The sequence below is a fragment of the Nicotiana attenuata genome, chromosome 7 (assembly GCF_001879085.1).
Source record: "Nicotiana attenuata strain UT chromosome 7, NIATTr2, whole genome shotgun sequence".
Taxonomy (NCBI): domain Eukaryota; kingdom Viridiplantae; phylum Streptophyta; class Magnoliopsida; order Solanales; family Solanaceae; genus Nicotiana; species Nicotiana attenuata.
Genome location: NC_031995.1, coordinates 9,773,124 through 9,785,870, shown reverse-complemented (window position 1 = coordinate 9,785,870; position 12,747 = coordinate 9,773,124). Strand labels below are relative to the sequence as shown.

General features: G+C 37.3%; 1 protein-coding gene across 1 annotated transcript; it reads left to right on the top strand.

Moving 5' to 3' along the window:
• LOC109228676 (probable tyrosine-protein phosphatase At1g05000) lies at positions 309–5,330 on the top strand. The gene is made up of 6 exons (XM_019393837.1): positions 309–760; positions 852–945; positions 4,143–4,200; positions 4,304–4,347; positions 4,438–4,619; positions 4,927–5,330. The coding sequence occupies exons 1-6, from the start codon at positions 453–455 to the stop codon at positions 4,988–4,990; spliced, it is 750 nt and encodes a 249-aa protein (XP_019249382.1). The 5' UTR covers positions 309–452; the 3' UTR covers positions 4,991–5,330.

Sequence of the window (12,747 nt, the reverse complement as noted above, 5' to 3'; positions counted from 1 at the left end):
AATCCTTTTGAGTACAAACAGATATTAATTTTTGAAAAGCATTTTTTAAAAGTTTGGTTGCTTAAAAATACTTTAAAGTTGATACTTTAAAAGTTTGCTTCTCACCAAACTGCTTTTAACTCTAATTTTCAAAATAAATTAATTTTAGAAGTTTGGCTAAACAAGCTATAAATCTGAAAAGAAAAGAAAAATACATCGACGAATATTGGGAGTCGACATTGGACAGCCACCGTGGAATGGCGCATTTTAGCAACCCTACCACCTATATACCTAAAGCACCACCTGGCCCAGGCCTGAGAACTGTTCCTTGAATTCTCTACAAAGTCATAATTTTTGCGCCTATAAATTCCAAGTTTCAAAACGAGAAAGTTAGAATCTCCAATTCCATTCAAAACCTCTCTCCCCCTTTTCAACTCTCTCTCTCTCTCGTACACATACACGCACTCAAAGCTATGAAAGAACACGCAAACGTTGCTGCCACAGTTGACACGTGTAGAACTATCGAAGTCGCCGTCGTCGAGCAGCGGCAGTATCTCCGTTCCCAGCCGCTTCAAGCCATCAAGCTTTCGCCGTCTCCGGTCCCAACCGCCGACGATTACTCCTATGACTATGACTTTAACTATAATTTCGATGACAACGGTGAAGATCTCTTTATTCCTCCTCTCAACTTCGCTATGGTCGATAATGGCATTTTCCGTTCAGGCTTCCCTGACTTAGCTAACTTCTCGTTTCTTCAAACGCTTGGTCTTCGTTCCATCATGTAAGCAAATTATTCTACTGCTCTAGTTTTTTTGCTATAATTTAGCTTAACTTAAGCTTAGAATTGCTGAATTAGGGTTTTGTGTTGACAGATACTTGTGTCCAGAGCCATATCCAGAAGCAAACATGGAGTTTTTAAAGGAAAATGATATTCGCTTGTTTCAGTTCGGTATTAAAAACTGCAAAGTACGCTTTCTCATTTTATCTCATGTTTTTGCTAATTATTAATGTTGCTTCTTTCGCTTAAAATCTTAAGTAAATACTCAAATTTGAATTGATTCCGCTGATATCTGAAGTTTAATATTCGTAAATGAGAGAATTAGCTTTGCAGAAGAGGAGAAATATCAATTTCTAGTAGTTAGAAATGAGATGATCAAAGTTAGGAGATAGAGAAAGAGAGACACCAAAATAATTGAAGGCACGCTTAGTGGGCCTTATATTAGAAGATTTCGGAAAAATCAGTTAGTTTTGGCATTTACAGGAGTACAGTTAATTTAAAAGAAAACCAAGGAACAGTTCTTCATACATAAAGTTTCGGCTACGCCTGGACAATGGGTATGTATTTCCATTTCCATGTACAACAAAAAAAATGCTTTCAGGCTCAAGATTTGAATTTGATAGGTTCGGATAATATTTAGCATTGAGCTTATTATACTTTTGAAATTATGAGTTCATAATAAAATATTTGTTAAGCTATTATTAGTGTATTTCGCATAAACATCTATATTACATGTCGAAAATACTGGATTTGGTTGAACTCATAGCTAATAAGCTACATCCGCCACTGATGCTCGTTTTTTTGTATCTGGAATTGATCGTACATCAAATACATGATTGTTCAAGTTTTAGTTAAAATTATTGCATTTTCTGTCTGCATCATATGATCTTTTGCTTAATAGCCTGTTTGGCCAAGCTTTTTTTTTTGGCCAAAAGTACTTTTTTTTTGCCAAAAGCACTTTGGCCAAAAATTGAGGTGTTTGGCCAAGCTTCTGGAAGGAAAAAAAGTGCTTTTGAGGAGAAGCAGAAGCAGTTTTGGAGAAGCAGAAAAAAGTAGTTTCTCTCCGAAAGCACTTTTTTGAGAAGCACTTTTGAGAAAAATACACTTAGAAGCAGTTTTTTAAAGCTTGGCCAAACACTATTTGCTGCTCAGAAGTGCTTTTCAAACTAATTAGCCAAACACAAACTGCTTCTCACCAAAAGTACTTTTGAGAAAAGCAAAAGCACTTCTCAAAATAAGCTGATTTTTGCAGCTTGGCCATACGGGCTATAAGTCATGTGGAAGGATGGAATTAACCATGTCATTTTTTGATTTTCACAAGAAAAATTAATTCGTGATCAGGGTTTGGATTGTGACGAGTGAGGAAGGTAAACTGAAAAGTTGCATATATAAGTAATAAATGCATTTTAGAGAATGCCACAAGATGATAGGTCTAGAATTTGGCCATTGCTGATCTTAAAGGCCATCGTCCACAGAGAGTTTAGAAATTTATTGCTTTCTGATATATACAAATAATGATATGTGGATAACCACAAGTATTACTTTAGAGAAAAGAATCAGTATATGTCTGGATCTGGCTATGTTTATTCTTCTTTTTTATTCATGTTTTTATTTTTCTCGATTGTTGTTTTGGTTTGGGGGAATACCGTCTAAAACTAAAAAACTGTCTTTTCAGTCATCTCTTTGTTTAAATCAATACCTAGTTGGTCACCACAGCTACCTCTTAGCTGTGCACTAGGAGTATTAGGAAGAAACTGGCTTGAAGATCAGGTTTCTTTATCTGAATTAACCTTCAAGATTCTAAGTCCTACTCATGCACCTCAATGCTTATGTCTTTTGTAACACTTGAATCTGTATAGAAAACATAGGATTTGCATAAACTGGAAATCTTGAATTATTATAATCTCAGCTCTGCTTTGTAAGACCTTGAATTAAGTATTTTCCCATATCGAAAAGGCTTTTTATTTTTCTCCAAATTTGGGATTCTGTTGGTTATGTATGTGATAGTAACCATCTGTAATACCAGTAAGTATTTCCCCTTTTTGAGAAGGTCGAGTCTTTATAAACTTGAATTATGCTTAAGTTGTAAGGTCGTTGCTTGGAAGGATTTCAAATCATTGTCCTTATCCTGTATTGTGGACATCCAATTCCTCGCATGTAGCTTGAGCATAAAACACATGAATTTTGTTTTTTAGAAGTAGTAATAATTTAGAACTGGTTGTGAGCTGTGAATCCGGGTTTCATTGGATCCAACTTCCTTTTAGCTAGTTTATCAGAAATATAATTAAATAGGATGGTCGTACTCCTCCCCATGAAAAGAAATTAGTGTGCGGAAATGCAAAAGTTAGGTGCAGAAACACAAGGCACGTTGGCAGTCGCTCAAAAATTAAAAGTTAGTTGAAGATATTTCTTCCATTCATTTAACTGATTAATAAAGTTTCATTTTCTCTCTCTCTCTCTCTCTCTCTCTCTCTCTCTCTCTCTCTTTGGATCTTCAAGCAAAGATCAAATGATATCTTTTCCTGATCAACACTGTTCTTTCTATCTTCCAAATTCCAATCTAACTGCTGAAGTTAGCAGAATGTTTCCTATCTCTTCTTTGTGATCTCTCTATGATTACAACGTCATTAACCGGGCAGTTCCTATGTGTGGTAGGTTGTTGGCTTCAGTCTGCTCTGGTCCCGGCTTACTTTCAAATGTCTGTCTCGGTTATCGGGTGACAGACTACTCCCTAGATTCCCGCATATGCGGTAAATAAATTACACTTTAAATAAGAACCTTATTCTATTCCTTTTAGCTTGTTTTATTACCTCATCCATAGCAACAAGAGTTTCTAGATATAGGCATGAGCCACACATTATTCCTGGCTTCATATTTGCGTAACTGGGCAATCATGCGAAGAATAACTAGCTCTATCTTAATGCAGAAAGTTTCAGGTCAGGATGTTGACATTGTCCATGAGTTTACCTGAGTTAAACAAAAATAATTGGTAATTCGAGATTAAACAAAATAATTGGTAATTTTTTAGCTTGCCGGTGACAAAAAGGGAAAAAATAGAAGAAAAGAAAAGATAATAATACTCACTAAACTCATGCTGGAAATATAGATTAAGGGCTTCCGGTCTTCTTCTTCTTCTTCCTTTTTAGGGTCCTTTCCCCGGTTCATTGCATATCTGAGATAGTGTAGAAACTTTTCCTTAAGGTGTCATTGAACTTTGTGATGGTAAAGAGCTGACAGATTCTTTAATCCTCAAAACGAGTATTTCGTCTTGTTCTTTAAGGAAAAATAATTATTGTTAATTGATTATTACTATTATTATTATTATTATTATTTTTATTTTTGTTTTGAAATGATATTGTCAATTGATGTTAAATTATGCTTTCAGGAACCTTTTGTAAATATTCCAGAAGAGAAGATTCGTGAAGCATTGGAGGTTCTAATTGGTATGCTCTTTCAAACAAGAATTTCCACTTGCAAACTTTTAGTCAAAGTGAGTTTAATACTGCTAATCTTGCCTTGCTAATGTCTTTAACCTGCTGCTTACAGATGTTAGAAATCACCCAGTGTTGATCCATTGCAAACGCGGGAAGGTGCGTAATTTTTATTTTTTGGTAGCCTCGAATTCCAAAAGCAAGAGCGCGTTATCTAAATTATGCTTTTGTTTTCTGTCCACTTTCCAGCATCGAACTGGCTGCCTTGTTGGATGCCTGAGAAAATTGCAGAAGTGGTGCCTAACTTCTGTGTTCGACGAGTACCAGCGTTTTGCTGCAGCCAAAGCAAGAGTGTCAGATCAGAGGTTTATGGAGCTTTTTGATGCATCCAGCTTCAAACAGCAGTCATTGTCATTTTCGTGTTCAAAGAGGTAACAACCAGTACACGCAAATAGGGAATCTGCTTCTTTTATTTGTTGTGTTGGCTTTCAATAAATTGGAAGAGGTGATGACTTCTTGAAGTAATTTTCGTTTATAAAGGAAATGGTCATTCTTTTTCCATTACAAGGTCAATAAAGAACATTTATGAGCATCTCCTCCTTGGGGAGCTCTTAGCTTCCTCGAATTTTCCGTAATGTATTTAGCATAAATAAGTTTAGATTTGTTCAAATACCATTCACCTGGTAAGAAGCATTTAGTCTAATGCTGAAAGTGTTCGTAATTTGTTATAAATACCAGGGGTAGAGCTCGTTCTCTCCGTCCGGGTTCTTCCTGCCAACTATGGTTAAACCAAGGCAGCTAGAAAGCAAATTGTGCCCGTGATGCTACATGGTTTCTGATTCTCATACAAGTATCTGTATTTGTGTGTAACTTATTATGTATGTCGTAGTATGTAGAAGCTTTAATTAGTTGTAACTAGGACGGGCCACAAGCAACAACTGCTCATTGATGCTCTTGGTTTAGAATAAAGGAGTCTTTAGTAGTTTTTACAGCATGTAACACGTCGTGTATTTGACTTGAATGTCATGACCAATTTAATTCTTAGCACGATATAAATTTTGCCATTTCCTACCTTTGATACAAATTTGAGACAAACTAAAGTGTTATGATGAAATGCAGTCATTGTAAGCTGTAAAGTGATACCTCTGGGTTTTATTTTGATGAAATTTTAACTTGATCCTTATTATATAAGCTGCTCTTTGGAGGTCGGAGACTTGTATAGATTGTGGGAATCTCATAATATAAACGATTTTAGATTTTGAATTGATGATTGAGAAAATAATGTAGTAGTTATCATCTTTAATTTTAATAGGTAGAAAGTCCCACTTGTGGAATTACACTGGGTTTGTTGCTGTTATTGTAATTCTAATAGGTAAAATGAGATAAGATTGGGTGAAATTGCACTGTGCCATTATTCATTAGAAAGAATTACACTATTAATCACTTCATAAGTTGACCATGCAGTATTTTAGCACAATTACAAATTTGCGAATGTGTAGCCAAATATCAATAAGCTTATATCTCTTCGGGCATAAAATATCTGTGAGTTCTCACTCATTTTTTCTCAAGTTTAAACATACATATTCCAGCTACAAACACGCAAAAATAGATACGAGAAACCTTAAATCTCATCTTCTTCGATGGTAATCTTGTTAAATTTCGAATATAATTTTGTAAGAAATTTGGTGTGGATATTGTTTGAACTTATTAGAAATAGTCCAAGCAGGCTATATAAAAAGTTTAAAAAGTTTAAAGTCATTTGACGGAGATTTGGACTAGTTTTGAACAAGAATTGCAAGTGAAAAGCTTACAAGAAGTTCATCAGAGATGCTTATACACTTTTATACAAAAAGGTACATTAAGTATAGGGATTTTTACATTTCTATGCCATATAGGAAACTATATTACCTTCAATGTTTAAGGTTTGATATAATTACATTTAGTATACCTAATTACCAATTATATACCATTAGTGGGTTTTAAGGGTATTAATTACACTCCTAATTTAATGGTACCGTATATTCCTTCTAATACCACTCCCCCCACGTTTCTCTCTCCAATTCCCACACCTTCACCCGCGTTTCCCTCCCACACCCACGATTTTTGTATCAAAATCCCATTATTTCTTCCATAGTTAAGGCTTTGAATTCGAATTTGGGTTTTCAAAAGACATTGTTTGTTTGGATTGGATGTTGTTGCAAAGATTTGAGAATTCTCTCTACGTCTCTCTCTATCTCGCAATCCCAAATTTCAGTAATATAAGAGGAAAGGAAAAGAGAGCAGCAATTCCACCATGGACAACCATTAAAAAGCTTTGAAGCTTTGAATTCTAATTTGGGTTTTCAAAATTATTATTTGTTTGGATTGGGTGTTGTTGTAAATAATTGGGAATATAGTCTGGAGTTTATATTTCAATTTTGAGGGGTTTTGGTGAAGATTAGACTTGGTTTTGGCTGAATTTCAGATTGAAACTCGAAGAAAACATGACATACATTATATTTGCAGAAATTGTAGATAAATTGTAGAAAAATTGTAGACTGTTGTTTATTTATTTTTCAGCTTTGTGTTTTTGTGTTAAAAGTTTGATGGGAGCTTGTTATTCCACTTCGTCTGTTTTGGAGCTAACTTGTGCAGAGGAGAAGATGTTTTTTAAGTTATATATATTGCTATACCTTTAAATTCAAGAAGTATGGTTGTATTGTATTTAAAGAGGCGTGAATTTGTAGAATAGGTTGAATGTGAGGAATGAGTCAAATAAGACTCACAATGGCTTGTTTTCTACATTTAATCTACAACAAAACTACATATCATTTGAAAACTTACTATGAAAATACAGAATTTTAATGTTTCTACAAATTATCTACAATATATCTACAAACTGGGTACATTAAATTTAATATCCCAATTCCCATTCAATTGTAGCATAATTGGAATTTTCAACATAATTGCGTTTTTTGCAGAAGATTTGTAGAAGTTTTAGTCGTTTTTGATTTGTGAAAACAGAAACAAAGTATCTACAATCAGAATACAAATAATCTACAATTTATCTACAAAATATCTACAAACTGGGTACATTGAATTTTAATATCCCAAAAATTCCCATTTAATTGTAGCATAATTGGAATTTTTGACATAGTTGCGTTTTTTCAAAAGATTTGTAGAATTTTTAGTCGTTTTTTATTTGTGAAAACAGAAAATAAAGCATCTACAATCAGAATACAAATAATCTACAATATATCTACAAAATATTTACAAACTGGGTACATATTTGGACTCGACATGCTTCCCCTGAAATGTATGTTTCACATTTTTGATACATATTTTTGTCCAAAACAGTACTAAATCATCCACTTAAATACAATTTTTATACAATGTTGTCCAACTTTCATACAATAGGTAAATGAATAAAAGAAAAATAAATAAACAACAGTCTACAATTTTTCTACAATTTCTGCAATATAATGTATGTCATGTCTTCTTCTTCTTCGAGCTTCAATCCGAAATTCAGCCAAAACCAAGTCTAATCTTCACCAAAACCCCTCAAAATTGAGATTGAAACTCCAGATCATATTCTCAATTATTTGCAACAACACCCAACCTAAACAAATAATGATTTTTGAAAATCCAAATTTTAATTCAAAGCTTCAAAGCTTTTTAATGGTTGTCAATGGTGGAATTGCTACTCTCTTTTCCTTTGCTTTGTATTACTGAAATTTGGACATAATTGCGTTTGATGTAGAAGAATGGTAGAAGATTTAGTCGTTTTTGATTTGTCAAATCAGAAAAAAGGTTTGAAACACAGTGTATCGAAAAAGCAGAGACGCTAAATTTGAAACGAAACTGACGAAGAAGATTAATGTGCGTGATTTGCATTGTGGAAGATCTGGAAGAATATTTAATTTCCCTTTTTACCGCACCTAAATAAGGAATCATAAAGTTACAGTTATTCCTTATTTAATGCATTGTATATATTATGTAGAAATACTATTAGCATGAATGATAATATGCAAACTATGAACATATTTGGTAATATAGTTTCATATATGGTATATATACGAAAATTTCCCTTAAGTATATAGTTGTATAAATATGTATAATCATAGTAGTGAAATATTCACGATACACTATGTATATGGGTGTATAAGAAGAAGGAGAAAGAGAAGAAGAAAATGCGAGAAATTCACTAAATGCCTGTAAATAATGTATCTACCTTGTATACAATAGTGTATAAGAGGTGTCTATATACTATTATACACTAATTATATAATATTATACACTATTATACAAATGAATCCTATCAATGGAGCTTGTTCTTCTTCTTCCTTTGGTATCCTCTAAAATTTTATTCAAGTCTAGCTTAAATCTATTCCAAACCACTTCAAATTTATGTTTTGAACTCCTCTTGATTATTTCAATCAATTGGGATAATACTCATTCCAAACAGCTAACAAATTGAAAAACCAAATTTCTGAAATCGAAGCTTTGAACCACCTTTAATGGTAACTCTTATTTTTCAAAATTTTAATCAACCATTGGGATTAAAATTACATGTGGAATGATGATAAAAACGAGACATTATTGGGACCTTTTTTCTAGTTTGATGATCCAACAACCTACAAAGCGAACCTCTTTAGTGCATGACATTGTTCCAATGGAACAAATGATCTTATTTGACTCCAATTTTTTTTTTTTTATATATTGTTTTTCTTCTTCATCCAAATAGTAGTTACGAGATTTGAATCTGGAAGAAGAATTGAAGGAGAATAACAAAGGTAGAAAGTTTTTGGGTGCAAAGTCGTTGCATGGGAAATAGAAGAAGAGCGAAGGAAAAAAAGGGTGGGCTAACTGGTAAAAAGTAATTTTCAGGTTATGTACAGCCTGGTTACATCTGTAAGGGATTCAAACGTGGGCCATTAAACATGGGCTATTTTCTGATGAGTTGTTGGGCCAAATGAAAAGGGGTGTAACTCGGGAGAAATTCAAAATAGCCAGATTTACAAGTGGTCATTGAAAAATAGCCACAGTCTCGAAAGTAATCGGAATTTAGCCACTTTTCATATAAACTTTCATATAAAGATAAATTTGAACGAAAACACTTTTCAAATTCCGAAAAATATTCCAGCATAATATACAGGAACTCCAGTATATTATACTGGAGTAACAGTATATTATACTGTACTTCCAGCATAATATACTGGAGTTCTAGTATAATATACCGGTCCATCATAATATACTGGAAGTTCCTACACAGGTGCTCCAATCTCCAGTATATTATGCTGGAACTTTCTGTGTGTTGGAGTTCCAGCATAATATGCTAGAAGTTCATACAATGTGCACCAATCTCCAGTGTATTATGCTGGAACTTTTCGTGTTTCAGTAAAATAGTGGCGATTTTTTAGTGACTTTGTAAACACTGGCTATTTTTCAATTACCAGTTCGAAAACTGGCTAGCCCGTGCTATTTCTACGTGTAATTCTCCCTATTCATTATTGCCAATGGTATTATGTAATTATAAGATCTTATAGGCGAGATATAATAAAAAACTAGTGAATTGGTTACTCCATAGAAAAAAAGTTAGAAATAATTGATTACTCCATTTGTTCGAATTTGTTTACCAATTGTAACATTCATTCTTGAAAATAAAATGTAAATCTATTTTTGAGAAGTACAAAAGGGAAAAGGAATTAGGGGCACTTTTTGTCTATAAAAATTATGTAATTAAGAGCATGTTAGGAAAGTCACATGGGAATTGTAATTGAGTGTAATTACCTACTTTGGCATGCTTGTTTGACCAAGTAATTACTTGGTTGGTGTTTGACTTAAAAGGTTAACGAACAGTGTTTAAGCAAATCAATTAAATATATGAAAAGGGGTAAATCGTAATCAAAGATAATCGACACCAGAGTATGAGTAATCCTTTGTGGTTTGGTGATTCGGAGCAGTTAAAGGACAAAGTTGCGTGATAATGTTACAAAGATCAGAGGTATCCGTTTTTCAGAGAAAGAGAGAGAGAGAGAAATTGAGACAGAGAGATAGAGAGACTAAGTAGTAATGTTATTGATCAAAGATCCTCCCTCTTTACACAGTTGGGAACCCCCCTTATATAGCGGAGGGATTTTCGGGAACCCCCCTTATATAGCGGAGGGATTTTCCCCTTTTCCCTATTTACGATATAAAGATAAAATATATAAACTAAAGATAAAGTGCACGTTACAGAGGGGCCGACGTGATTACATGGTCGTCCCTTGGGCCCGACCTTTGTCCACACGACAGGTCGAGGCATTTTGAGGACGGGGTTGGTCAAACTCGACCCTATACAGTTAGTCCCTCCGTCCGTCGAGGTCGCAGTACGATGCGTCCTTGATGGGCCGAATTGATGCCCTCGTTCTTTAGGGAGTTTGACCCCGCCGGGGGACCGTGACGTGACATATAGGAGGCAGTCATCATGACAGTCAGGCCGTCAAGGAGTGGTGCCTTCCCTGATGTGACGTTGACAACTGTAGATGTCATCATTACGCATATTCTCGAGGTAGGAACTCGGCAATTCCGGCGCTTGGTTTCCCGCGCTGGTTCAAATTCTGACTCTTCGATTCTTGCGCTTCCCAATCCTTATAAATAGGGGAGGGGTTTAACTTAACCAGAACTTTTGACTACTTACACTCCCTTCCTAGGATATATTTCCTTTTTCCGGTGCGTTTTTCTTGATCGAGAATCCCCTTCCCTATATCGTGCATAGATCTTCCTCCATTATCACCGCAATGCCTAAACCTTACCGCGACGATGAGATGATTCCGCCGGCTGCACCATTGAATCCGCCCTCGCCTTCTGATGACGGTGCGGCGGAGGGAGAAGAGGATATGAGTCCTCTGACCGTGGAGGCGCTGCTGCCTCAACGCACCTCATCGCGGAACGATTTTAGTAAGGATTCCGCCACTCCGGTCCCTGAGATTTCCAGGTTGTTGCAGAACCATTTGGATGGTCTCCGCGTCAAGTATAATGTACCGGCATTCGTAGAGATGATTCCTGCTGGGAAGGATCTTGTGACCGTTGCCGGGATTTTGCGCCTTTTATGAATACCCGTTCACGATTGGCTACAACCTTCCCCTCTTTCCGTTGGTGGAAGAGTTTTGCCGGTTTTATAATGTCTTCCTGACTCAGCTTACGCCGTACACGCTGAAGATGCTCCGGTTGTTAACTACGTATGCGGAGTTGGCGGGGTATAGCGTTACAGTCCATCACCTCTTGCAGCTGTTCAATGCCTGTTATATGAGGGGGACCATGGTACATTTACGGGGTCGCGGTACGAGGGGGTTGGTGGTTAAGACTGACGACCGGTCCAGCCGCGGGTTTTAGCGTACGTACTTTTTCATCAGGACCGAGCACCTGGTCTCCGATCCCGTTGGGTTCCCGGAGAGGTGGAATCCACAACGTAAGTGTCTCAGTCCGTTACGTATTTTTATTTTCCATCGTTGTTGTTCTAACCCTTTGTGTTGCAGCTATGGCTCATCCACCCCGACCTGTTGCCAACCTTAGGGGATGGGTCGCTGGTTTGCTACCCCACGCGGAAGGGACCCGTACTTGGCCAGCTTTCATGGAGCGCTACGACCCAAAAGTCTCTTCAGGTAAACTTTCGATTTCTGTCGTGCACAGTTCGTGATTTCGCCCACTCGTCCCCTCTTTACATATACTTTTCCTTTTGCAACAGGTCGTGGGCTTTGAGGAAAAAGGCGGCGCCCCCTGTTTTGACACGAGCTAATGCTGCCTCAGATGACCGAGACATATTGGTCGAGCCCTCTCGAGGGGATCCTTCTACCCCTTTGCAAGGGGCTACCTCTGCGACCATGGTGGTGTGGGGGCCGACACCATTGGCACCGGCCCCTCACCTAGCGGACGAACCTTCTGGTGGCGATGAGTCGCTAGGGAGGAAACTGAGGGGACTCGAGAAGGGCAAGGCAGTGGCGACTGAAGATAGGAGTGAGGTGCGTCGGCCTCGGCCGACTCCTAGGCGCGTGTTCATGACCGATGCCATTCTTTCGGGGAGGTCGGCTCAACGGGGGGATGCCGCTCAGCGCGTTAGCCCTACACGGGTTGTCGGGGGACGGCCATCGACCAATGTTGAGGGGCCCAGCGGTGCGACAGAAGGGTCGAAATCTAACATCGCTAAGGAAGATGTCGACGAGTTTGTGGGCGGCCTGACCCATGTAGAGACGATGACGGAAGGTTCTGACCGTCGCATTACAATTCCTTCGACTTTCAATCTTCTGTCGAATAGTGAGCAGGCTGCCTCGGCCTTTACTTTTCTGTGTGCTGCCCCTGAAAGCAGGACGCTCAGTACGGTAGGCGACGTGGAGCTATCCTGCAGGGTGTCGGGCATGGCTTTACAGGTACTTATTCCCTTCCTTTCGTGTTATTGTCGGGCGAGTTTGGGGTGTATTCGCTCACTTTCTCTTTTACAGACACTTGTACTGGAGGTGGAGAGGGGACGTCGTGAGCAGAAATGGACTGCCCTCTTTAACAAGATGTTAAAGAAATACAGGAAGTACCGCTCTAAACATCGAG

Coding starts and splice junctions, on each gene's coding strand:
- LOC109228676 (XM_019393837.1), top strand. CDS start 453: ATGAAAGAACACGCAAACGTTGCTGCCACAGTTGACACGTGTAGAACT. Junction 761..851: donor CTTGGTCTTCGTTCCATCAT/GTAAGCAAATTA, acceptor TTGTGTTGACAG/ATACTTGTGTCCAGAGCCAT. Junction 4,201..4,303: donor AGCATTGGAGGTTCTAATTG/GTATGCTCTTTC, acceptor TGCTGCTTACAG/ATGTTAGAAATCACCCAGTG.